Below are 27,818 nucleotides of genomic sequence, written 5' to 3'. Positions count from 1 at the left end.
TAAATCAAAACCAAAATTATGAAGAACTAACTATTTTATGATCTAATGAATAATAAAACAATGATTCAATTAACTAAGTTCAAACAAGATAATAAAAACTAATTAATTTAATGTAAAAGATCTACAAATATGCTCTAATGGCTACTTTCTACCTAACCTAAGTATATCTTAAGAGCTAAGTCTTATGCATTCAAATGGAGGAGACAAGATCCACATTTTCGTACATGGGCTGAGGAGCCATATTTTGGGCCAGAAAATCGAGCCCAAAACCCAATTTCTTCAATCCATAGAGGCCTTTTCAGCTGTATTTTGCTTTAATAGACTTTTCATCTACTTATACTCCTCTGATTGGGTCAAGGTTTAGACCATTGGAAAGCTCTTTCCGAGCCGGTCATTTTGACATAAGGTACGCCCAATTCTGAAGTCTGAGTCCAAAGATACGGTCTTCGAAAGTTTTGCTGACTTTTGTGCATTGTTTTTGCCCCCGTTGACTTTGACTTTTCAGCTTTGACCAGGATTTTTCTCCTTGAATCTTGGCCTTTAATTATAGAACTCCTTAACAACCAACCCTTGCTCCTTTATCTCGCCAAAGTGACACATTTCTATACATAATTGACTCCATTGCCTAAAATATATAAAAGCACGTAATCAGCATTAACTCTTATTTATTACTCGCATAATTATTCTAAAGGTATTATTGTTAAGGGGTTAAAACTACAGTTTTGGGCTCTTATCATGCAGCTAAGACTTTTGATCTGCACCTTCGCATGGTTCTACAGGGTATTATAGTTTCTGATGGTCTTGGCTTCGGGGATTTGTAGTGGCATTTAGCAACGCTTCCATTATGTCTTGGTGGGTTAGGTATCCATTGTGCATTTAATGTATCTGCTTTTGCTTTTGTGGCCTCCCATTTTCAGACTTTAGAGCTTCAGAACCACATTTTTAGGAGTTGTGGTCTAGTGCCTATGGGTGAGATCTTTGATGATGCTACTAGTGTATTGCGTCTCTGTCTTTCCAATTTTGACCTTGATTCTCTGGCTATGAATGCTACCGTCCCCTCAAAACCACAAAAAGTTTTGGCGAAAGCTTTCTACGGTAAGATGGTTGTTAGTCTTGAGAGGGAGTTTGAGTTATATGCTCGTCAGAAAACAATCATTGGATGCTTGCAGTCGGAACATGCAAAAGATTTTCTACTTGCTATTCCGATGGAGGGACTTGGACAACGTATGTCACAGGTGGAGTATCGTGCCATTCTTCGATACCGTCTTATGATTCCTCTGTACTATGATGGTGGTCTTTGCCCTATATGCAAAAAGAGTAGATTAGATGCTTATGGGGACCATGCAACACATTGTAGACATTTTCCAGGTTTTAAATACTAACATGATCATGTTAGAGACATTTTGTGTGATGCATTTTGTAGGGTTGGAGTACAAGTGAAGAAAGAAGCTCCTGTTAACTTTCTCACTGATCTGAATGAGGCCAGATTGACACTTCGGCCTACGAATGTCTTGATCTACAATTGGTCTGTGGGAAAACATGCATGTGTTGATGTAACTGGAGTCTCTCCGTTGGTAGGGTTGGGGAATGGTGGTTTTGAGGTGGGAGAAGCAGCTAAGAAGGCAGCGATAGGGAAGATGGAGAAGCATGAGGAAGCTTGCAGGGCTAACCAGCATTGTTTCATTCCGTTTAGTTTCGACACTTTCGGTTTCTTGGAACAACAGTCTGTTGAGCTTCTCAAGTGACTTCAAAAAGTTATGGACAGTAACGTTATGACAGCTGGTTCAAACGAGTTTGTTTTTAGAAGGATATGATTTGCTATTCAGAAAGGACTTGCGGCACAGCTTATTGCACGCTTGTCCTAATTATTTGTAAAATTCGTTATCATTATGAATAAAATTTCCACTTAAAAAAATAAAATAATAAAAATAAAATAAAATAAATCACATCTTAGCACTGTTTAGTACGTGATTCCATTTCGTCCCACGCCATTCTCGTGGGAGGATTTGCTAACCCTTCTTTGTTTGCTTTGTGTTGTTTCCCAATGAGAGCAAGTCTAATGGAAATCTGCTATAGTACCGCCATGTCGGATTTTTAGTATTTTTGGTTGCCCAACTAAATTTGAGAGGTAAAAAACTCAAAATCAGTTCCAATGGAGGCGTTGAAGATGGAGGTGCTAAAGGGATACGGATGACACAATTTCTGCCGTCCTTCCATTAATTGCAAACTTAGGTTGAAATTTTTTTGGACAGACGACACAGTTTCTGCCATCCATCGAAATTTAACACACGGGTAGCAAAAATTATGTCGTCTGTCTCTCGAAACTTATTATGACAGCTGCTAGATATCACGACAAATTTAAGAGTCTTCTAGCAGCCCCATTGAAATAACATTTTGGTTTTTGGGGTGCTATATGGTCTTTAACAGCACCCCATTGAAATAACATTTTGGTTTTTGGGGTGCTATATGGTCTTTAACAGCACCACATTGAAATAACATTTTGGTTTTTTGGGTCGGTAAAATCTTTGGGTGATGATACCAGAAGTCTGGGGTTCGAATCCTGCCAGCATCAAAGAGTTACTGACCTCATTTAAAACAGACTTGCTAATATATACAGTGGCGGAGCCAGGAAAGTAAGTGAGGGTGAGCCACTCAGACAAAAACCAAGCATACAAAAAATAATAATAAAAATATGTATATTACATATATATTAATGTATTAGAAAAAAAAAAAGAATCAAATCTAAACAAATACTTGTTCATAGTTCTCCTCGGCGGCCTTCTTTTTCGTCATCATTTTTCATCTTCTGGAAGCGTTTTAAGATCAACTCGGTATCAATGCTATCAAAAACTTCTTTTTCAATGTATGTTATTAAACAATCATTCAACCATTCATCCGCCATCCGATTGCGCAGACGATTCTTTATGATATTCATAGCAGAAAATGCCTTTTCCACAGTAGCAGTAGCAATAGGTAAAATCATCGCCAACTTAATCAACAAATAAACAAGTGGATACACAATGTCTTTCTTCGTCTCAACCATTTTTTTGGCTAGGCCGCTAATTCCATTTACTTCACCAAACTTAGTATTGGAATGTACATTAATGATATAATTCTCAAGCTGATCCACTAATTCCATTTGATTTATCTCTAAAATATTATCGGGATAAAGTTGAGCAAAACGGATCAACTTTTGCTTATCGAAAGCAACAAACGATTCACTAGGATCAAGACATACCATACAAAGAAGTAATTCTGTGTTTTCTTCATTAAACCGGTCGTTTAACTCTTGAATTTGCAAATCAATACACTAATAGAATAATCCAACACAATAGTAATGTAAATTGGTGTTTCCTTCTGCTCTTCGTCGAGACCTCCCTCGATCCATATACCTCTCTTCTATATTTGGAACAACCACATCATGTTTGACACATAGTGAAGAAACTTCAGTCAGAAGACTATCCCACCCATCATCTCTCATCGCCTATAAGCGTACCTTTGTTATTTTAACAAGAGCCATGGCATTGACAATGTCTTGGTCCTCACGCTGCAAAGCCTTTGACAAATCATTGCTAATTCCTAGTATCGCTTTCATCAAATGCAAATTGAAGCTAAATTCAGAAGACTGCATTGAATCCAATAATCCGTAAGCCTCACCTCTTTGTTCCGAGCTTGAACCATTTTTCGTTACATTATCAAGCACATCAACTACCGAACCATAAGTGATTATCATGCCAAGAAGTGTATAATAGGGTGAGCCCCATCGAGTATCACCAAATCGTTTAAGACTAGTCTCTTGATTCAACCCTTTGCCATGAAATTTCTCCGCTTTGTAACGCTGCAACAACTTTAGCCTTCATTGCATCGCGCAACGTATCTCGTCGCTTACATGATGCTCCAACAGTATTTACCACATTAGAGAGAATACTAAAAAGATTAGCAATTGACTCATGGTTCTTTGCAACTGCTACAAGGGCTAACTGAAGTTGATGGGCAAAAAAATAAACATAAAATGCAGACTCATTCTCCTTCATTACAAGTGCTTTTAGGCCATTCAAATCACCTTGCATATTGATGGCCCCATCATACCCTTGTCCACGCAGTCTAGATATGCTCAACCCATGCTTAGAGAACAACTCATTGATTGCCTTTTTAAGTGTTATTGCACTAGTTTCTGTAACATGCACAACTCCAAAAAATCTCTCAATCATGCAACCTTTCTTGTCGATATAACGCAAAACAACTGCCATTTGCTCTTTAATGGATATATCACATGATTCATCAACTAAATAGCAAACAATGAATTTCCATAATCTTTTAGAATAGCATTTATAGTTTCCACAGTAGCCGAATTCACAATATCTTTTTGGATATCAGGCGAGGTCAATTTCCAATTTTTAGAAGCATTATCAAGAACTTTCTTAATGACTTCGTTATGATCTTTTATAAACCGTATAAGTTCAAGAAAATTACCTTTATTGATTGACTCATCTGATTCATCATGACCATGGAAATTAAGTTAAACCTTGTCTCAAAAGAAACCTAATGCAATCAGTTATTGCAGTTAGGTGTATTCGATAATCCCTTTGAACTTGGTCAGATTGTCTGTGAATAGGGCAGGGATTGGGTCGGGTTTGGGTCGGATATGGCTATATCCGAATCCAAATCTGAATAATTTCACAGTATCCGAATCCAATCTGAACCCGACCGAATCTGACTAACCCGATCGGATAACACTAAAAATTCAAAAAAATCCCAAAAATTATATCCAAATCCGAACCCGAACCCGACATACTCGAATCCGAATTTGACCCGAATACATAAACGGATACAAAAATCAACCCGAACCCAATATATTCTGTAATCGGGTCGGGTCAGATTCGAGTCTACCCGACCCGATTCCCTTCCCTATCTGTGAAGAAATGTCTCGATATGCTGCTCTTAATTTAACAAAGCCTGTGCTGCCCTGTAAGCAATATTATGAGCACTATTTGGTCCTCCAACGTGCTCTTTTAATTTGGTTTTTCTTTCCCAAAGAGTAAACCCCTGTGAGAAAAAAAAACATCCCCACCTCCTTGTGCCCCCTTATTAGGTTTAAAGAGATAACAATATAGACAAAACGCGATATCCTCCTGAATACTATATTCCAACCAACTAAACTCCTCATACCACTCTTTCTGAAAGCATCGGATTCTCTTGCCTCTTGTTCTTGGAGGAAAAGCATGATAAGGCTAGCAAGTAAGCAAATATGTTCTTCTCACCGAGTCTTGATCATTAGGATGATAATCTGAAATCTTTTTCCTCAGTGCAATGTCTCCCTGAAGACTAAACAAGTCAAGTTCTTCACGATTTTCACGTTGAACCCGCTTTGACGTGGGTTGTTCAACACCACCATCCTTAGTTTCTTTGTGACTTCGCTTTGAGGAGGATCCTATTTCAACACTGACAACATTATTTGTGTTATTAGGTGGTTGAGTAGGTTGAGCGGGCAACGACTTTCCTTTGATCAACTACTTTAACATATATGTTTAAATAATTAAAATAAACTATTAATCAACTGAATTGAAATTGTACTAATTAAAATAAACCACCAATATTATTATGATATTCACAAAATAAAATTATGTGGTTTAATGAATTCACAAAAAAAAATACAAAAAAAATTAAAAAACATGGTTTAGGAATCAACTTAACATGAAAAAATAAAAAAATAAGACAAGAAATTTAATAATATTAGGCTTACCTAGAAAACTTTAGAAATTATGGATAGCTAATTAGAATAATAGAGAGAAAGGTGGAATTGTGGAAAAGTGGGTACGTGGGGCGTGGGTTTTGTTTAACTTTTTGATAAAGAGGCAAAGAGTCAAACTGGAGTAAGGTATGGGGTTTTTGTTTCGTTTTTTGTTTGGTTTGGTGGGTGTGTGTTGTGTTTTTATTTTGTCTTTTGCCGGTTATGAGTTTTTAGAATTTTAGTTCGAGGTGAATATTGTTGACTTGAGTCATAGACTCATGGACGTCATGGTATTCTGACTCCTGAAAAGATGTCCTGACTCCTAAAAAGATGTCCTTACGTCATAGTACCTTACATTGTTGAGTAGTTGAGTTTTTTTCGGTTATGCTTTTTAGTTTCTGCGAACAGTAATTATTATTATTATTTTTTTGCTGAAAGTTAAGGGTGAGCCAGGGCGTACCCTGGGCCCCCCTGGCTCTGCCATTGAATATATAGAAGTATGCAAACCGTGCTACTCACCAAGGTTTTTTTTTCCTAAGTGATATTAGGAAGGTTTTTTCTAAATTCTGAATAAAAGAGGGCTTGTTCTAAATTCAGGGAGGGAAATGGAGAATAATTAAATAATTTAAGTGACATTAGGGGGGTTATTCTAAATTATTAATATTCTAATTTTTGTGAGGGAGGTGTTTATAAATTGAGCAAATAGGGAGATTTCAATTTGCCTACTCAATAGTGGAGAGTAGGTTCCTAAAGACCCGGCTATCATATGGTAAATTCAGGGAAGGAAATAGAGAATAATTAAATAATTTAAGTGACGTTAGAGGGTTTCATCTAAATTACTAATAAAAGGGGGGTTTCTAATTTTTGTGAGGGAGGTGTTTATAAATTGAGAAAATAGGGTGATTTCAATTTGCCTACTCGATAGTGGAGAGTAGGTTCCTGAAAACCCGGCTATCATATAGTTTGTATTTCAGTATCTAGTAAATGTTTACAGTAATGGGGACCAATTTAGGGGAAACGGGAGTGAGATAACTTAATCTAATTTGGGGATCCTGTGCTCCAAATGTTTACCGCCTTTAGAAACTTTTAGTAGGTAAACTGCTCTTATCCTAAAACAACTTGGTTTCCTTCCTTTTCTGGCAATACTCTATTGCGAGCTGTCTGAGATTGCCAAGGATTCCAAGTAATTCTTTCTTAGTTTGCGCTTCTCTTGAACTTAACCTAGTGAAATCCTCCACTGCATCAGCGTGAAAGTTCGGGAAAGTTCCCACCTTAATAGCATCATTTGCTGGTAAAATCCTCCTCTGCCCAACAGAGTAAGTTCGCACAAGGTAGCTAACTTCCTTGTCCTCCTGAACGGTAAAATCCCTCATTCTTGAGAGTGAGTGTTTGTGAAGGAGTAACAATGGACCTGTATGAGCTCGAAAAACACAGTAGGCCTTTGCAAGTGGCTGTTGGTAATGCCCAGACAGCGCCACAAATCTCTTTACCTGAGCGAAATCCGGTGGTCCCTTTGCGGGAACCAACCAGGCTCTCATATGCTCAGGCGGCCTCACAACACGTTAGACAACAACTGGAGATGCCGGAACTCCCCACTCCAGAGAGGATGGGTGAGTACCCTGCCATTACTATATCTGAATCTATCTATGAGAAAGGGCTCCTTTATTGCAAACATTGCCTGGTAGGAAAGATTGACCTGCAAAAGGTGTCTCTGGACCGGGTGTACATACTCGCCAAGCAACTCTGGTAAACGACCAGTGCATGTCTTATTACCCCAATAGGGAAGGACTATCTGTTCCTGCGATTTGCGAGATCTGAGGACATGAATAGGGTCTGGGCAAAAGGGAGCCTGGGAGTTTGATAAAATTCCTATGAGAATCAGTCAGTGGTCACCAAACTTCAATTCGGATAGCCAGCGCCAATCACACACGTTGGTATGGATTAGATTGCCCGGGCTGGGGCAGAAGTATTGGGAACCAGAATCTCTTCGGTCTATTGCCCGAGGAGTGGGCTACCCTATGGAGATCGATGAGAAGACTTTGAACAGGGAATATGGATATTATGCAAAGATTTTGGTGGATGTAGACCTTTCGGAACCAATCCCCGATCAAATATATGTAAGGATTAAGAATGTTCAATTCTGGCAGACGATGGAGGTAGGGAAGCTACCTAAAATGTGTAACCATTGTAAGATTGTGGGACACTTGGTTACGGAATGTCGAAAGCTCCGTAGCGATATGCAACATAACTCTGGGCAAGGTAACAAGGATAAGGACGTCGTAGTGGATACCACTACCCCCTCTGAAGCTATGGGTGCGAAAACTGCTCGAGGGCGGGGGAGGAAAAAAAAAGCTGGCAAGACCAGTTGACAAGGTGCGAATATCTGGCAGAAGAAGAACACAAAACAAGAAAAAACTGTGTCAGTTCAGAACAGGTTTGAAGGGTTGGAGGAAGACGATACCCACATTGTGAGCCCATCGCAAGAGCAGCCAACTACAACTCTCAGTGTGGAGACCGAGGGGTACACAAGCACTGAACGAGAGAAGCCAATAGAAACGCATGGTACTGAGGTACCGGCAGTCATAGACCCAATGCCTGAGCTGAACTCAGGGAGCAAAGAGAACCATGGGTACCAAGGAAGACAAGATGCGCAACATGTTATCTCGGCGGGAGTGGTTGCTAGTGAGCTTCCTGAGGTTGTTGTGGAATCTGGGATAGGTGATAAACATAAAATGAATAGCTTACCTACGAAATGAACGATGAAATCAAAATGTAAGTAAACTAAACTATTTATGATGCTATGTTAATTATCAAAGTTTCCTACTCTCAAGTCTATCGAAATAGAGTGGAGTAACGAATTCGTTCCACTCCTAGTGCTCTAGCATGGAATTGTTTTCTAATCTAATTACTCAGTCTTAAGTCAATGAGAGCTTTACTGAAGGTGATATACTACGATACTTACTGAATTTGATTACTTGAATTTAACTACTTAATGCTATGGGAAATATGATTGTTTTGAATCTAGATAAAGGGATTGAGGGGGAATGAATCCACCTCGAATCCAACTTAATAACCTAGTATAGATTCTTGTATCTCGATTCTTACGTTCTTACGGCAAGAAATTCGAATTCTAATCCCTAGTGTTCATAGCATTTCTACCGAGTACTAACTAGCATGTGAGGTCGTCTACCCATTCTCATGGTGAATCACGACCTTCTAGATTGGAATAGATTCTACAATGCTTCTACACTATACCACCAAGTTTTCATCAAGGCTTCATCAACCCCTCTAATGGAGGTTTTAGCCTTGAATCATTCCGTAATCATTCCCATATGAATCTAAACTACACATATTATCAAGATTCGAAATTTACTAATCTAAACTAAACAATGATTAAATTCTAATTAACAACTAAGAGATGGTAACCAACAATAATTAAAACTAGATCTAATAGATTGAAATAACACAATTCGAAATTGCTAAAATAATTATTTTATTTATCTAATCAATCAAGAACAATGATTCAAAGACTTAATCTAAAACAAGAATTGAAAATGGAACTAAAGCTTAATTTAATTAATGAAAACAGATCTAGAATTATCTATATTATTTTAAGTCTAACTAGCTACCATTAACAAAGAGCTAAACTTTGGTTTTTATACTTTCAGATCCAAAAATCGTGCATGGGCTTGGAGCCATGTTTTGGGCCAGAGAATCAGGCCCAAAACCCAAGTCTTTCAGTCCAAAAAGGCCTCTTCAGCTGCAGTTGGCTTCCATAGACTTTTCATCCACTTCTGCTCCTCTGATTGGGTCAAGGCTTGGACCATTAGAAATCTCTTTCCGAGCCGGCCGTTTTGACATAAGGTAGGCCCCATTCTGAGGTCTGAGTCCAAAGATACGGCCTTCGGAAGTTCTGCTGACTTGTGTCTTTGTTTCACCAGATCGACTTTTCAGCTTTTGGACCCGGGCTTTAGGAAGGCTTTTTGTCTTCTTGAATCTTGGACTTTAATCACGGAACTACTTAGTAACCGACCTTTTCTCCTTTATCTCGCTAAAGTGGCACATTTTCGCACATAATGGACTTTGAAACACGAAAATACATAAAACACGTGAATCGTGTTAACTCTTAATTATTACTCACATAATTGGTCTAAAAGTATGATCATTACGGGGTTAAAACTACAGTTTTGGGCTCTTATCAAAACCACCCCAAAAACAGCATTTTGCTTGTCCTCAAGCAAAGATGAGAAATTAGAATAAGTGACCAAAATGGAGTTTTATCTACTCTCGCTTTTATTTGAGCGATTGCATTGACCATATGCAACAAGGCCTTAAACCACTAGGAATTCCCTAGTGGACGAAGTTATAGCCTCGTGAGAGTTTTCCGTTGAAGGTACTCACAAACTTCAACTATACTACAACGACTAAGAAATAAAACTATTGTTTTTCCTCATTCATGTCCCAACTATCTATACATCTCACTAGCAATTGAATAAGAATAACTAAGTCAAAAACCTAAACTAATATATGCAAAATAATCAATCATCTATGATACAAATATATATACTATGAGTAATACTATGAAATGCCTAGCAGGTTCGTTTTGAAAACTTCGAATAGCGTCCTTAAGTAGGTCCTCACATAAATGTCAAGACAAAACCACTGATTTTTCCACTCAAGTTTTCAGCATCTCCAAGCATTAAATGGGGCACACTTTACCTTACAATCTCAATGACACACAAGGAAGTTCGAGTCGATCAAACACATCCGCCACTTACTATCACACTAACCTATTCCTAATTAAGCTAGAGGTCTTTATTAGGTGTCATGGGATTAGGAGATGGTTTAAGAAGGAAGGAAATGGATATTCAAAAGGACAAGTCCGAGATAATAGAGTCTTCATATTATGTAACTAGAGAAAACCTTGTTATTTTTTTTGCTTCTATACTTTGTTTCCATCCTTAGCCATATTTTTTTTTTTCTTTTCTTTGGCTTTTGACTCTCCCTTTTATTCTATTTTGGAGTATTTATTTATTTCTATTTTTTTTTTCTTTTCCTTGGATGGAAACTTCTTTTCTTTTCCTCAAGCAACTAACTAATTTTTGTTTTAATGTGTTTTTTCTCTTCTTCTTTCTTCACGATTCTATTTCTCGGACTTATTCTAAATTGGGTAGGTTGATTTATTTTTTATTTTGTTTTGTTTTTGTAACAGGGTAAAGGATTTGTGGTTTATGGAAGGCTAAAGAAAGGCTCAGAGGGGCAACTAGCGGAAAATAATTCATAGGTTTGAATTTCTGGCTAAATCGATCCAAAGAGGGCCTAAATTCTCTCTTAGGATATGGCATAGTGATCAAGCAAGTGGACGTGTGATATCTCTATCCGGATTTTACTTCTCCCTTGTGTCATTTCTCAAATGTTTCGCTCATATACGGCTTTCGGCTATATTCTCACAGGATTTGTAGAATAAGTACTCTAGTCTAGATTTCAGAAACTTACTGCTAACAATCATAGATACTCATGTAATATATTTATAGATAGATGCAGAGATTATTACCTACATATTAACCTAAGTTTCTAACAATTATTCTGATGCAAAAGCTATTGACACTTCTAGATTGTTAAGAGCATAGAGAAAGAAAACAATACCAATATTCCTAAGTGTATAGCATAACTTATTTATTTATATTTTTGAATTTTAAAAATTTTAACTAGAAAACAAATGCATATTATACATATCTATATCCTAACAGATGCCTTAATTACACGTGTTTCTATGCCCCCAAACAAGAATCATGTTTTGTCCTCAAAGTATTGTAAATAAAGAGGGTAGGAAAAATACCATGGAAACGCGTGAAATTTCAAACATCGCAAAACAAGGTTAGAACATACTAATATAGAAAATAAAAACCGACGAATAACTCTATAAGAGTTCCACCCATTATGGGGTTAATGTAATTAAATTACTTAGGACATAAGCGCACATTAACTGAAACTAAAAACTTACCATATCTCCCGCTTTATGCATCCTCCTCCTCGCTAAGCGAGGACGAGGTTCCTTCGCGATCCCCGGTCCATTATAATTTGCCAAGCTTGCCGCCATTTATCATCGACTAATGCTAACCCGTTAAGTGTTATCATGTCCGATGGGATGTACGGGCAACCAAATGAGGTCGCACCGCCATCCCGCCAAGTCATTATTCGCGAATGAGCTTAACCACCTCCAATTAGTGGGGTCATGACTTCAACCCTTTTCCAATCAAATGAATTGTGCACATAATTCGGGTAAACAACTACGATGATGCGGCCGACCAAAACAGGCATAAGAAGATACTTATGCCTCATGCTTTTGGGCTCTCTTAAGACTAGCGACTAAAACTTCGGGGGATGTCATATCTCGGCGACGCCCCTCGCCTAAAGCGAGGAAAATGTCACCAAGAGCTTGTTTGCGTAAATGAACCGCCATTCCCCCAAAAATATTCATCGGGATGAATAACATGGTGGTGCCTACGTTTAGGGAAAGGCTACCAAGCGGCAATGCTATATCGCCCTCGGTCCATTACTCGAAATACCCTCCCCATAATACTCATGGAAATATGTATAATCATACAGTATGCATTATCGGTCATATATGCCCATGTGTGAACAGGATCAGTATTGGTAACCCATTAACTAAAGCGACCACATTTTTATCCAAATTGATGTGTCGTGTCCTCGACTACGACAGAGAATTCTTGTTCTCCATCCTGATTACAATAGAATTTAACATGGTCGTAGAAATAAGCGAAGTCGTGGTGAATATGAATCGCCATCACTTACGATAGATGACGCCATCCTATCCGCAGGATTCTTTGTCGGAACCAATGTCCATATGTCTCGTGCCCAACACATCTTTGAAGGACTGTTCAGGTATGACTATAGGAGATATCATCACAATAACTCTTTGAATAGCTCCACAAAAATCCTGGAATGACCGTCCCCGAAAATTGAATTTTTCGCGTTGCTCGGAAAGGCGGTGATGCTGCGCTGCTGGGTAGGAAGCGCGGTCGCGCTCGTGTGTTAATGATTTTACAGTGTTTTGGGCGCGGGTCGCGCTCAAGGAGGGCGCGGGTTGCGCTCTGACAAAATTTTTCGAAAATGTAAAGGGCAGCGGCCTCGACAGCGCTTGGCGTGCTTTCTGAAGAAGGGCTGAAACCGGAGTTTAGAGCAAAAAGAAAGAAAACTTGGAGTGGAAGGTGCGGGATGATGGTGGGATGTATTGTGGTTTGTTAGTGTAGAAAGGATGGAGTTTAAATAGGTTAGGAGCTTCCAAAACGAATCGGGAAGTTCCCTATTTGTTTGAAGGCAATTTCCGGGAATAGAAAAATTCCCAAAACCGTAAACGGAAACAAGCCATTTTCATGATTTCCTAAAAATCCTGGTATCTTTCATACTGGATTTAGAATAGGAACTTCTAAACTCTCCTAGATTTCATGCTACCACCACACAAGTCATAGATATGCCGATATCGGCCAAATTATCAACCTTTCCTCCAAGACAACTTAACATATATATGATCATATAACGACTTATGCTCGGTCTAAATATTTCCACCCCCAAACAAGTCGGGAATGTGGGATAAATGATAAAACAAGCAAGATTCTTTAAAAAATAACCAATTATATTAAAAATAAAATAAAATATAAATCCAAACAACATTAAATAAACACATTACTATTTAAATTTAACTACTGAATTAAAATCCTTCTAATAAAACGAAATTATGAAATAACAGCTAACTCCAACTGGGGTGAACACCTAGTTTTGTGATGATGATGGACCCTGAGATGGAGATTGGCTCTGGGATGGAGAATGACTTGAACCATCTGTCCTTCGGCGACGACGCTCATGCCTGTCGGACTCGGCTGAAACAGAGTCCTCCACGGGTGGCATGCGTCGTAGCATCTCTATTCGAGCAAGCGTCATTTCCATCTCGCATCGAAAATCGCGATAATCGGGTTTGTTGTTGCTGGTGGATAGTCTCCATGTTAGACAAGATATCGCCCGTGAACCCTTCGAGCATTTCAAATCTCCTCTCGAAGGTTCCCTTGCTTCTTTTGAACTACTATCCGCCTATTTGGGATATCTCCACAAATACCATAAACGCACCGCAAGGCGCTTTGCAACACTTGCACGCGTTTCTACATTAGAATTACACTTTCTAATGCATCTTCATCCAGCCATGTCATATCTTCCCTTTCATCCTCCGACTCACTCATCCATTTTTTCTTCAGACAACAGCCAAGTCTCTTGGATGCAATCCATATAGATACTTGCATTAGAATGCAATTTGATCTTAATAGGAGCAGATCTTTATGCATGCTCTAAAAGAGAGCATGATCTTAGTGATCAATACGGGAAGAGGCGCTAAACTCTTCCCCACTCCTCGAATCACATGAAACATTAAATCAAGGATGCAGACATTATACTTCTTTGTTTGCAAAATCCAGAGAACGTGCAGACATTGCAAGCCGATATCACTGACTTTGTCTTTCCCGATGACGTTCCTACCAATCCACTGGGCTACAGCCAGTTGATTGGTTCTCAGGGTGGTCTGGCGGACGCAATGGGATGTCGGATTGTATTCACCCTCCATGACAGTATCCTTCATCAAAGCAGGAACTCCAAAGATACCGATTCCTGAATTGTCGCATTACTAGGTTGCTTTCAAGCCGTAATTCCTAACAGATTAAATTTTAACAAAACCGCCGCGTTATTTCTCTCCGTTCCTCCTAACTTTATGAAAATCCTATCCCTTCCAATCTCGTTTTTATAAAATTGTTCTACCAAATCATAGTGATAGAACTCCTCGGTTGAGTACCACAATCCGTCCAATGTCTCTTGAACATCTCCCGCCATAAAATGGGCTAAACCGTGGAAGCAAATGCGTGTTCCGCAAAATTCTACGTCGAAGCGCCATTGAAATTTCTTAGACTACTAATGGTTTGTAGACTGGGGGAGGAAGTTTTGAAGAAAACTACTAAAACGGCGTTGGTGGCGGTGGTGGTGGTGGTGGAAACTATAATTGTTGGCTGTTTTTCGAAGTTGGGTTGGTGGTGATGATTGTTTAGAGAAGATTTAGGTGGAATTGATTTCCTTGGTGTAGGTGTAGTTAGGTTTTCTTCCCTCTCTCTATATTTATTTTTTATTTTGGTTTCCAAAATTTAATTTAACTTGTAACCGGCGGTTTGGGATTGAAGTGGAAACACTGTGCGTGCGGGTTGGGCCCAAGCCCAGTTTGAATTTCGAAATTTTTCGATTTTTCGCGCAAATTTAAACTCAATTTGCCGCTTCGTTACTGGCCCGATTTTGGCGAATGAGTTATGGAAATGATCAATAGAGAATTTCCGATCCAATGATCCATAAAACACTCAATTCCAACCATGGGTGACGTATAAGAGGGTGGAAGAACGCCGGCGCGCGCGTGTGTGACGTAAGTTATGCAAACGAAGGAAATCTAAGTTTAGATTACGTCAACCCAATTGAACTAATGGGCCTAAACAAAACCAATGGAAAGTTCGAACAATCCCGATGGAAAGATCGACTGCCCACCCCCAAACAAATTTGTAAACACAAAATTTGTTTACAACGTGGGTCGTTTAAAGTCAGATTCCCAAGACTTGTTGGATTGCTATTTCTATGATTTTAAGAATTTTATTTTTATTTTTATTTGTTTATTATAAGAAACACGAAAAACAATAAATTCATAATTCACTCCATAGAGAAACATGACTCAAAAACCGAGAAAACATGCAAAAGTGGAAAACGTGAATTATGTGAACTGTGGACTTAGGATCCCGTACTTACACCACACACTCCATAGGGAGGGGCGGTTACCTTTAATGGTGTACTTATCAAGATATGGAAATGAAAGTAAGTACACCAAATAACAAGGGTCACTCCTCATAGATGTGGTCCCGTAAAAGGACTTTCTCTACATCGAGGGACGAAGTTCGCGGAAAATGTTTTAACCGTTGACCATTAACTTGAAAGGTAATCGTTGTCATTTGGATTTACTAAGGTGATTGCCCCGTAAGGGGTGACTTCAATAACTAGAAAAGGGCGGACTAACGGGTTTTAGTTTGCCCGGGAAAACATGTAGGCGGAGTTGTAAAGCAAAACCTTTTGACCGACCACAAACTCTTTGCGCGAAGATATGCTTATCATGAACACGTTTCATGTTAGCTTTATAATCCTTTCATGAGATCGCATTTAATCGCCACGGATTTCTTCAAGCTCATTCAATTGCAACTTGCGTTTGACACCGCCTCATCAATATTGAAGTTAAGGCTTTTATAGCCTACATGAGCACGTGTGCTCTAATTCAACCGCAAATGACATGGTTTCCCAAAACAAGTCTAAAGGGAGACATACCTATAGGAGTTGTGAAAGCAGTTCTATCGCCCATAAGGCATCCGATAGACGCTTTGACCAGTCTTTCCTATCAAGGTTCTGATTGTTTCTAAAATCTTTTTGATTTCCCTATTAGAAACTTCTACTTGTCCGCTAGTTTGTGGATGATAAGGAGTTGCTACTTTGTGTGTAACTCCATACTTTTTCACTAGGGATGCAACAACTCATTTGTAAAATGTGTTCCACCATCACTAATGATGGCTTTAGGAATGCCAAACCCAGAGAAAATATATTCTTTAATAAAAATACAACGGTCTTATGGTCATTGCTATGGCAAGCTAGGGCCTCTATCCATTTAGACACGTAGTCCACACAAGAAACTAGAAAATAAATGAAACCGTGGGAAACCGGAAAGGACCCATGAAATCAATGCCCCAAACGTCGAAAATTTCTACGATCAAGATTGGATTTAATGGCATCATATTACGTTTCGTAATTCACCCAAGTTGTTGGCAACATATACACGTCTTGCAATGCACTTGGGCATCCTTAAAAAGGGTAGGCCAATAAAATCCACATTGCAGAACTTTAGCGGCTGTTTTCATCCCACTAAAATGTCCACCACACTTTTGTCATGGCAGAACGATAGAACTTCATTATATTCCCACCGGGAATACAATGACGAATAACTGATCCGCGACAATACTTAAAAAGGTAGGGCTCATCCCAAAGTAGTATAACTTAACTCGCCAAAAAACTTTTACGCTCATTCCTTTACCAATTATAAGGCATAACATCAGCCGCTAGATAATTTACAATGTCAAAGATACCATGGTGCTGAAAAATGGCATACGATGCTCATCGGAAAAGAGTCCGGTATGGACTCGTAATCACCGATCGCCGTTTGTGAGTCTAGATAAGTGGTCGGCAACTACGTTTTCGACCCTCTTTGTCCTTTATTTCTAATGTGAACTCTTGCAGGAGAAGGATCCATCGGATTAATCTGCTTAGCATCCTTCTTTGCAAGAAGGTACTTATGGCTGCATGGTCCGTGTAAACTAAAGTTTTAGAACCAACCAAATAAGGACTTAAACTTATCTAAAGCGTAAAATGACGGCTAAGAATTCTTTTTTCAGTAGTTGAATAATTTCGTTGAGCATCGTTTAATGTTTTACTAGCATAATAAATGACAGTGGACTTATTATCTAGTTTTTTGTCCCAAGATCGCACTAACCGCATAGTCACTAGCATCACACATGAGTTCGAAAAGGTTTAGACCAATCGAGGTCAGATAATTGGTGCAGAGGTTTGCATGCTTTTAAAGTTTCAAAAGCCCGCTTACAATTAAAATTAAAATCAAAGATTGCATCTTTCAATAGCAGATTAGTTAAAGGCCTAGCTATTTTCGAGAAGTCTTTAATAAATCGCCTATAAAACCCGCGCAGATGGCCTAGAAAGGCTCTAATATCACGAACAGTCCGTGGTTTAGGCAGAGTCGCTATCTTATCTAGTTTGGCCTTATCTACTTCGATGCCATCACTAGATACAATGTGACCTAGTACTATGCCCTTTTTCACCATGAAATGACACTTTTCCCAGTTTAAAACGAGGCTCTTTTCTTCACACCTTGTCAAAACCTTAGACAGGTTAGACAAACAGTCTGTGAAGGAGTCTCCATAGATAGAAAAATCATCCATGAAAACTTCCATAAAGCTTCTACCATGTTACTAAATATATGAAGCATACAATCATTTGGAAGGTTCCGGGAGCATTACAAAGGCCAAAAGGCATTCGTTTATAGGCATACGTTCCAAAGGGACATGTGAAGGTAGTCTTTTCTTGGTCATCAATATCAATAATAATCTGAAAATAGCCCGAGTAGCCATCCGTAAAACAATAAAAGCATGACCAGCTAGGCGTTCGAGCATTTGATCTATAAAAGGTAAAGGAAAGTGATCCTTTCGTGTCATAGCATTTAAACGTCTATAATCAATACGGATCCTCCATTTCATAGAACCTTGTGTGACAACATAGTCACCCTTTCCGTTACGAACCATGGTAACTCCTGATTTCTTAGGAACTACATGAATGGGGCTGACCCATTTGCTATCAGAGATTGGGTATATGATACCCGCATCGAGTAATCGTAAGACTTCTTCCCTAACCACCTCTTTCATGGTAGGGTTCAAGCGACGCTGAGGTTCGCGAGAAGTCTTCGCGTTATCCTCCAAATGGATACGATGAGTGCAAACATTAGGGTCAATTCCCTTAATGTCAGCTAGGGACCAACCAATCGCAGACCGATGTTCTCTAATCACCCGGATTAAACATGTCTCTTCATCCTTAGGTAACAGAGAAGATATAATTACCGGATGACTACCATCCGGATCGAGTTGAATATATTTTAACTCTGGGGGAAGGGGTTTAAGCACTGGGGTGGAAGGAAAATCAATAGATGTTTCGTCGGGGTCCTCATTTTGAATAATGAATACTTGCTTAGGTAGCAAGTCTTTATACTCAATATGTGGAGCAACCGAAGTGTCTACAATTGGTGTGGACTCAAGGATGGTGTTGACTTCCTCCAAGTAGGAGTCATTTACAAAATCTGACTTTCCAAAAGAAAGGAATTTGTACATATTGTTTTCAGGAAACGTGTTGTTAAAATAATCTTGAGCTAAGCTCTCGATCATGCTAACCTCCCCATCTATAGACGAATCTAGTAACTGTTTCATCATTTTAAAAACATTTGCCTCAACTGTGAGATGGCCAAAAGATAAGGACATCTTACCATCGCGACAATTAATAAGTGCGTTGGCAGTTGCTAAAAAGGGGCTCCCTAAGATGATCGGTACAGAGTCATTAGCGACTTCTGTATCGAGGATAACAAAATCCGCAGGATAGTAGAAATCCTGAACCTTAACAAGCACGTTTTCCACTACACCCTTAGGATACTTAATAGACATGTCCGCTAATTGCAACGTTATTTTTGTAGGTTGCATTTCTTGTAGACCTATTTGTTTATACAAGTAATACGGGAGTAAGTTAACACCGCCCGTGTCTAATAAAGCCGTCGCCGTGTGGGAATCTCCTAAGGTGCATTTTACAAGAGGATCGAATTGTGGTCCTTGTACTTAACAATTCCATTATTTTCGGATAAAGTTGGGAATTGTTCGGCTTAAAAGCGCCTTTTAGGTATGTTGGTCTTACGCCTAGTAGTGCACAACTCTTTTAGAAACTTAGCGTGATTAGGTAGCTTTTTAATAGCTTCGGAGAAAAGGAAGGTTTATCGTTAGATTTTTGAAAACGCTCCTAATCTCCTCGGTTGGTATCCCCGTTAGCATGGCTAATTTTTAGGGAACGGTGGTTTCGGTTTCTATATTTAGCGTATGGCTCGACTTGATGTGTAACCTTGGCTTTTCGTTTCTTAGGTTGTGGTTTAACTAGTACCTCTACGCGGGTAGGTTCTTCAGTTTCTATTTCGGTATGTAGGTTGATATCCGGTGGTGGAGAGTATCATGGGGTAACTATAGGCATAGTTACTTTGTTATCAACCACTTTTCCATAGCGGAGAGTGGTGATGGCATTTAGGTCACCTACTATTGTCGTTTCCGCACTAGTATTACCGTTTACCTCAAAGGCTGTGTTTGTTGTTTTAGGGTTTGGTATCGCTTTGTCCCGAAACACGCCTTTGGTTGGGTTTTCTCTTGGGCTAACCGTCAGATATGCCCCGATTTATGGATTGTAATATCCGTTGGTTTGATTGAGTCATTGATTGGAAAAGTTGTTGGGTAACTTGTATAAAGCGCCGATACGGTCCGGTTGTGTAGGTGTAGTAGTCACGGTGGTGGCGACCGAACTATCTCACGTTGATTATTTATGGGTGGGTTTTGATAGTTACTATTGTTAACCGAACGATACCTCTATTTGTATTATAACTATTATAATTATTCTGACCTTGTGCTACACCTTGTCGGTGGTTGCTTTGGTTGTTATAATTATTATAATTTCCTTGACCTTGTGCCCGCCCTTGCCTAGGTGGAGTTTGATTATAGTTGTTTGTTTGCCTAGCATTTTGGTTATTAAAGCCTGGAGTTGTAACTTGTTGATTGTTTCGCCAACTAAAGTTGGGATGTTGTCTCCATGGGGCATTAGGAATAGGATAGTTATTAATGGAGCAAACATTATCTTGCTCTAATTGTTGTTGTTCATAGGCTTAGAGGACAATAGAGTCAGGGTGCTCGGGACTCAAACAGAAATTACATGGGTTGGAGTTGACATTCATGACGGGGAATAGGCTTTTGTTGAATAGAAATAGCCTCTACTTTTTAGTTAGAGATTCGATTAAATTTTTAAGTTCGGGTCGGGTTTCATCTCAAACATACCGGGCGCCTTTTAACTGTTGAAGAAGAACTAGCAGAGCGGGGATATCATCACTTCCAATTGTTATTAAGCGCGTTTAGTTTGTTCTTCTAAAATTTATAAGCGCCGAGGCTCCTTTACTTAGGAAACTACCCCCATTCATTATGTCAAGGACTTCTTTATGGTGATGTTGAAGTCCTTTTGAAAAAGGCACGAACTAACGGTCTTTTGCTAGGTTATGGTGTGGACACTCTATAAGCGGATCGGTGAAACGATTCCTAGCCTCGTAAAATAATTCATGAAGGTTTCGCGGAAGAAATGAATCTTGGAAAGCATTTCATCCGTCTTTTAGGGGTGGGTAAAAATGTTCCATAAATAGCTGAACAAGTTTAGCCCACGAGTCCACAGAAAGTTAAGCGTTTTTTGGGCGCTTAACCAAGACGCCTTTATCGGGCTAAGGTGAAGGGAAATACCCCGAGTTTAATTTGTTCCGCACCAACCGTAGGATGATGGAATGTTGTAAGGACTTGTTCAATCCTATGCATGTGTTGGTAAGGTTTTTCATGGCCTAAACCATGGAAAACGGGTAACAAATTAAATATGTTTGGGGGAATTCGAAAATCCCCCATCGGGTCCGCTAGAACGATGCAAGATTTAGGGCTATCGCCAAGCTTTTGTAGAAGTCGGGAGAGGAGTCTCTCTTTCTTCACCATTATGTCGGGTATGGTTGGTGGGATAGTAGTTAGAGGTGTAGTGATTGGTATACTCGATATGTTTGTTTGTTGATGGTTAATTACGTTCGGTGTTTTTCTCTGACCAGACCTTAATCTCATGAAAGTCTAAGTCTAAACACGAAAACAATCCAAACAATCTTGATATATTAGTATGAACCTCTAACCGAGATGCGAGGTATGGAAGAAAGGAATACCCGATAGCGTCCTTACTTCGCTTTATGAATAGCGCCTTGTTTTCTGTGCGTGTTCAGTGTAAATAACAAGTTAGAACACCAAAAAAAAAAAAAAACTTAAAAATCAAAGTTCAAACAAACCGTAGAAATCCGCAAATTTTTGCATAGATAGGCGGTCGCTTTTGCATAGTGGCGTGGTCCGCCTCCTTGTCCAGTAAGTGAGCTGGTGGTCGCTTTGGTATGAGGGCTGGTCGCTCTGTATGAGGTATGGTCACGCTTTCGAAGTCCGTGACTATAGGCAGCGCCGATCGCCCGCGTGTAATTCTCATTCGAAATTTTTCAACGCTGAAACTAATAACCACAAAGATGAATCAAACAAGGGTGGGTGGGTTTAATGGGACTTAAAATGACTAATTCTACTATAAAACAATGCTAAAGTGCAACTAAGATGGCGCGCCATTTGATAAACATAAAATGAATAGCTTACCTACTTAAATGAACGATGAAATCAAAACGTAAGTAAACTAAACTATTTATGATGCTATGTTAATTATCAAAGTTTCCTACTCTCAAGTCTATCGAAATAGAGTGGAGTAACTAATTGTTCCACTCCTAGTGCTCTAGCATGGAATTGTTTTCTAATCTAATTACTCGGTCTTAAGTCAATGAGAGCTTTTACGAAAGTGATATACTACGATACTTATTGAATTTGATTACTTGAATTTAACTACTTAATGCTATGGAAATATGATTGTTTTGAATCTAGATAAAGGATTAGGGAATTGAATCCACCTCGAATCCAACTTAATAACCTAGTATAGATTCTTGTATCTCGATTCTTACGTTCTTATGGCAAGAAATTCGAAGTTCTAATCCCTAGTGTTCATGGCATTTCTACCGAAAGTAACTAACTAGCATGTGAGGTCGCCCACCCATTCTCATGGCTTAATCACGACCTTCTAGATTGGAATAGATTCTACAATGCTTCTACACTATACCCACCAAGTTTTCATCAAGGCTTCATCAACCCTCTAATGGAGGTTTTAGCCTTGAATCATTCAATCATTCCCATATGAATCTAAACTACACATATTATCAAGATTCAAATTTACTAATCTAAACTAAACAATGATTAAATTCTAATTAACAACTAAGAGATGGTAACCAACAATAATTAAAACTAGATCTAATAGATTGAAATAACACAATTCGAAATTGCTAAAACAACTATTTTATTTATCTAATCAATCAAGAACAATGATTCAAAGACTTAATCTAAAACAAGAATTGAAAATGGAACTAAAGCTTAATTTAATTAATGAAAATAGATATAGAATTATCTATATTATTTTAGGTCTAACTAGCTACCATTAACAAAGAGCTAAACTTTGGTTTTTATACTTTCAGATCCAAAAATCGTGCATGGGCTTGGAGCCATGTTTTGGGCCTGATTCTCTGGCCCAAAACCCAATTCTTTCAGTCCAAAAAGGCCTCTTCAGCTGTAGTTGGCTTCCACAGACTTTTCGTCCACTTTTGCTCCTCTGATTGGGTCAAGGCTTGGACCATTGGAAATCTCTTTCCGAGCCGGTCGTTTTGACATAAGGTAGGCCCCATTCCGAGGTCTGAGTCCAAAGATCTGACCTCTCGGAAGTTCTCACGACTTGTGTCTTATTTCGGCCCGATCGACTTTTTCAGCTTTTGACCGGGCTTTAGGAAGGCTTTGTCTTCTTGAATCTTGGCCTTTAATCACGGAACTACTTAGTAACCGACTTTTGCTCCTTTATCTCGCTAAAGTGGCACATTTTCGCACATAATGGACTTTGAAAACCCGAAATCTGAGAAAAACACGTAATCAGTGTTAACTCTTAATTATTACTCACATAATTGGTCTAAAAGTATGACTGTTACAGGGTTAAAACTACAGTTTTGGGCTCTTATCAATAGGGCTAGGTGGGGGTGTTGTGGTAGAGCCTGTTGAGGCTGTTGTGGAACCTGTGATAGAGCTTGCTGAGGTTGTGGTGGAACCTGAAATGCATGATGCTCAGACCTCCTTCATGGCCAATGAAGGTATAGACCGGCACGAGAAGGAAATAGAGATAGGGAAAGGGAGGGAAGAGCTTCAATCACATGCCTGAGATGAGCCTCTCTTGGTTGGAGAAACACGGGCAGTGACAGTGGGTGGGTCAGCTCCTTTGGTGTTGGCGGACCTAGAAGGAGCAAAGGCCAAGGCAACTACTGCTCTAGCTTCACATGACAGATCGACTCCAGGTAAAGAAGCTTATGTTTCGGCCTCTCCAAATAGGGTCAGAGTCCTTGAGGAGGCTGGATCATTGCTACAAGGCAATTGGGCAGATCAGGTGGAGCGAGATGAGGCCCAAGCCAGTTCCAAGAAGGGATATAAGCCTAAGTGGAAAGCGCAGAACCTGCCTGCACCGAGTACCAGAGCGAAGGCCTCTTCTGCCAATCACAAATGAATACACTGTACTGAAATGCGAGGGGAGTCAAGCGACAGGAACCTTGGACTCATGTTGAGGAGCTTGTCCTAACTCACAACCCTGGATTTCTTTGTATAGCAGAACCTCTTATCAAGCCGCCGAACATGCTTCCGCCAGTTTTGAGTAAACATAGCTTCAGTGCGACTTTTCTACATAATAACACCCCAAACAGGGTTGGCAACATTTGGTTATTTTGGAGGGAGGGCATGTCCCCCACCCTTGTTAGTTTATTGGAGCAGCAGATTACAATTCAAGTGGAGAACTATCTAATGAGTTTTGTGCATGCAAACTGTTTTTATGGTGTTCGTCGTCAGCTATGGCAGGAACTAACCATGTTGGGTCAAAGTGGACAAGCTTGGGCAGTTATAGGGGACTTCAATATAGTTACATCTTTTGCAGAAAGGAAAGGGGGTGGCACTCCGTGTATCTCGGCAATGGATAACTTCAACCTTTTTATCCACTTGAATGCTCTCATTGATTCCACCACCTCAGGGTTCAGATTCTCTTGGTGTAATAAGAGATGGGGTAGCAAACGGATACTTCAGAAGATAGATAGAATGTTGGTTAACCAGGCTTGGATGCAAGGTAGTGTGGGATGGAGGAGCAAAATTCTTAAACGTAAGTCCTAGGACCATAGCCCAATAGTGGGCTGGAACACACGCATCCCTAAGCCTCATAACATCCCTTTCTGATTCAGAAAGGCCTAGATTTCTAATGACACTCTTAGGGAGGTAGTGGTTGCAAGTTGGGAGGAGCCACTTTTTGATGTCCCTATCAAGAAAGTCGTCAAAAAACTTAAAAGGCTCAAGCAAAAGCTGAAAAGTTGGAGTTTTAAAGTTTTTGGCAATCAAGCACAGCATCTAAAGTGCCTAGAAGAAGAGATGGATCAGATTCTACTGGACCAGGAGGCTGACCCGTCAGATTCCACCTTACAACAAATAGAATTTGATAAGGAAGCTGAGATTGACGATGTCACAAATGTAATGACTACCATGGCCAAGGAAAAGTCTAGAGTATCAAATGCTCTACATGGTGAAAGAAATTCCGCCTACTTCCATGCCACTATCAGAATACGACAGTTAAGAACACAAATCATTGAGATAAAGAACAGAGAAGGTGTCTTGCTCAAGCAATAGGATCAAATAAAGGGTTTTATTGTTGAGGAATATCAAGAGAAATACAAGAAGCAGCCAGTGGAGATGGACATAACTATGATGAATCTGATCCCGAACCTGGTTACTATGGAGGATAATGCTAGGCTGTCAGCTATGCCACCCAGAGATGAGGTCAGAGAGGCGGTGTTCTCTATGGATGCAAATAGTGCCACGGGGCCCGACGGCTTCCAAGGCATTTTCTATCACACCTTCTAGAGTATGATTAGACAAAATGTTAGCTCAGCGGTTATATCCTTCTTTAGGGATAATGTCCTTCCCAGAGGCATGAACTTTAGTTTTCTCATCTTTGTGCCAAAAAATACAAATGGGGTAGAGGTGAACCATTTTAGACCGATATGCCTTAGTAATTTCTTGTTCAATATTATCACCAAGATTCTTTCTTTGAGAATTAAATCCATTGTGAGCAAGATCATTAGCGGAAAGCAGCTGGCTTTTATTCAAGGCAGATCAGGAACAGTGGGCATTGCTCTGGCATCAGAAATGGTGAATGAATTGGACAAGAAGACTAAAGGTGGGAATGTGGGCATCAAACTTGACATCACTCAAGCTTTTGATACCATCAGTTGGGAGTTTTTGCTTGAAGTGCTTAGACGATTTGGCTTCTACAACCAATGGTGCTCCTGGATTTCTACTCTTCTCAAAAGCGCAAGCATCTCTGTTATGATCAATGGTGGTCCATGTGGATTCTTTGGGGCTGGCAGAGGGCTCAGGCAAGGGGATCCTCTATCCCCTATTCTGTTCGACATAGCAGAAGATATGCTTAGCAGAGGATTGAATTGGCTATTTCTCTCGGGCAAGATAAAGCATATGACGGCAGCGAGAAAGTGCCCTAGCCCCACTCACATTTTGTTTGCGGATGATGTCTTCATCTTTGCAAATGGAGGTATACGGGGTTTTAGGCTACTTAAACTTCTGCGACAAGTCTACGAGCAGTCTGCGGGTCAGATATTCAACTCTTCTAACAGCAAGTTGTTCCTAGGTGCAATGGATAGTGATAAGAAAGCCAAAGTGATAGATCTTTTTTGTATCTCTGAAGGGTCTCTCCCTGAGAAATATCTGGGCACCCCGCTTTTTAAAGGAAGAGTTACACGAAAAAGTATTCAGCTTTTGGTGGATAAAGTGAAGAGAAGAGCAAGTGGCTGGGCAAGTAAAATGCTCTCTTTTCAAGGAAGGGTGGTCATTGCCCAATCAATTCTTAACAGTTTGCCAGTGTATAACATGTATGTGTACAAGTGGTCGTCAAAGTGTATCAAGGACTGTGAAGCTGCCATACGAAACTTTGTGTGGTCGGGGAATCCTACTATGTGGAAAGGTAATACCCTTAAATGGGATAAGGTGTGTAAGCCTCTGGAGGAAGGAGGGTTGGCCTTCAAAACTTTAGAGAGATGAACTTGGCCCTACTCATGAAGCTTGCTTGGGCTTTCCTTGTAGGACCTACTGAATGGAGCTTGTATATGCGCGCAAAGCTCACCACGGCCTCAGGTGAACTGATTACTTACTACAAAAAATCTTCTATATGGCCAAGTATCAGATGGGCTCTGGAGGAGTTGGCTCCTAACCTGGGCTGGTTAGTGGGCCAAGGCAAAGATCTTAGACTGTGGCAAGATGACTGGGCTGGAGTTGTTTTAGCAAATAAAGTCTAGGGGGTTCACTGGAGGGTCCTCAAAGCTAAGGTCTCTGACATTATTACCGAGGGGCAGTGGAACATTCCAAACCAAGTGCACCAAGTCTTCGCTTGAGAGGGAACAGATCTTAACAACTTGTCACCGCCTACTGGAGATGCCGATGACGTTAGAATCTGGAAAACTGCTACAGATGGCCATTTCACTGTCAAAACTGCATTTGACTCCATTAGAAAAAAAAAGGCAAGTGGTGGGCTGGCACAGATGGGTTTGGAATAAGTATGTGCACCCTAGAACTGCTTGTTTCGCCTGGAAGCTTATTCAAAATGCGGTGCCAACTGATGACTGGGTAAGGAAACGAGGAGTTCACATGGTTTCCCAATGCAGGCTCTGCAAAAAGGAAGAAGAATCGGTTGGCCATATGCTTTGGGAATGCGAAGTCACAAAAGAGCTATGGTCATGGCTCTATGGAGTGCACAAGCTACGCCCAAGCCTTAGTCATCAAGGCGTCATGGCTGCCCCCAAGATGCTCAGTCCTATCAGACAAGAACTCTAGAATGCAGCTGATGTCCACCTTTTGGCCCAAATCTAGAAGACGAGGAATATAATTTACTTTGAGGAAGTAAGATTGAACAGTGCCCACATAAAGAACGAAGTTACTAAAGGTGCCAAAGCCTCGGGTAAGATAGCCACTGGGTACATGTATAATATTGTTGATGACTTGGAAGTGATGCACTCTTTTAATCTCCACGGAAGAGCAAGGAGGAGTATGATACAAGAAGTCAAATGGATTCCACCCGACGATGGCGTTGTCAAAGCAAATACGAATGGCTTCTCTTTTGGAAACTCAGGGATTGGAGGAGTTGGGGTCATCTACAGAGACCATATAAATCAAGTAGTCGGGGTCAGGGCCTTCGGGCTTGGGATTACCACTAATTTCCACGCCGAATGTTATGCGCTTGTCATGGCAGTGGAAACGGCAATGGTAAATGGATGGCAACAACTATGGTTAGAAAGCGATTCTCTAGCAGCGATCCTGGCCCTGAGCACGGACAAAGCACCTTGGGTTCTCAGAGAGCGACGTAGCAACTTACCAGCTGGAGAATGACGCTACCTTCTAAGAAGCGAACTTTGGGGCCG

The 27,818-nt window shown here is 40.0% G+C and overlaps 2 protein-coding genes across 2 annotated transcripts; one reads left to right on the top strand and one right to left on the bottom strand.

The window, feature by feature from the left end:
• Nucleotides 1-3,282: 3,282 nt before the first annotated feature.
• On the bottom strand, nt 3,283-4,250 carry LOC147514866 (uncharacterized). Its single transcript, XM_086592716.1, has 3 exons — nt 3,890-4,250; nt 3,497-3,807; nt 3,283-3,399 (listed from the first exon to the last, which is right to left on the bottom strand). The coding sequence occupies exons 1-3, from the start codon at nt 4,248-4,250 to the stop codon at nt 3,283-3,285; spliced, it is 789 nt and encodes a 262-aa protein (XP_086448842.1).
• Nucleotides 4,251-27,378: 23,128 nt separating this feature from the next.
• Nucleotides 27,379-27,786, top strand: LOC147514865 (uncharacterized). Its single transcript, XM_086592715.1, has one exon. The coding sequence runs from the start codon at nt 27,379-27,381 to the stop codon at nt 27,784-27,786; it is 408 nt and encodes a 135-aa protein (XP_086448841.1).
• Nucleotides 27,787-27,818: the final 32 nt, after the last annotated feature.

This window comes from Coptis chinensis, chromosome 2 (assembly GCF_015680905.1).
Source record: "Coptis chinensis isolate HL-2020 chromosome 2, ASM1568090v1, whole genome shotgun sequence".
In the NCBI taxonomy this organism is placed as follows: Eukaryota; Viridiplantae; Streptophyta; class Magnoliopsida; order Ranunculales; family Ranunculaceae; genus Coptis; species Coptis chinensis.
Note: the sequence above shows the minus strand (reverse complement) of the source record. Positions and strands in the feature narration are given on the sequence as shown.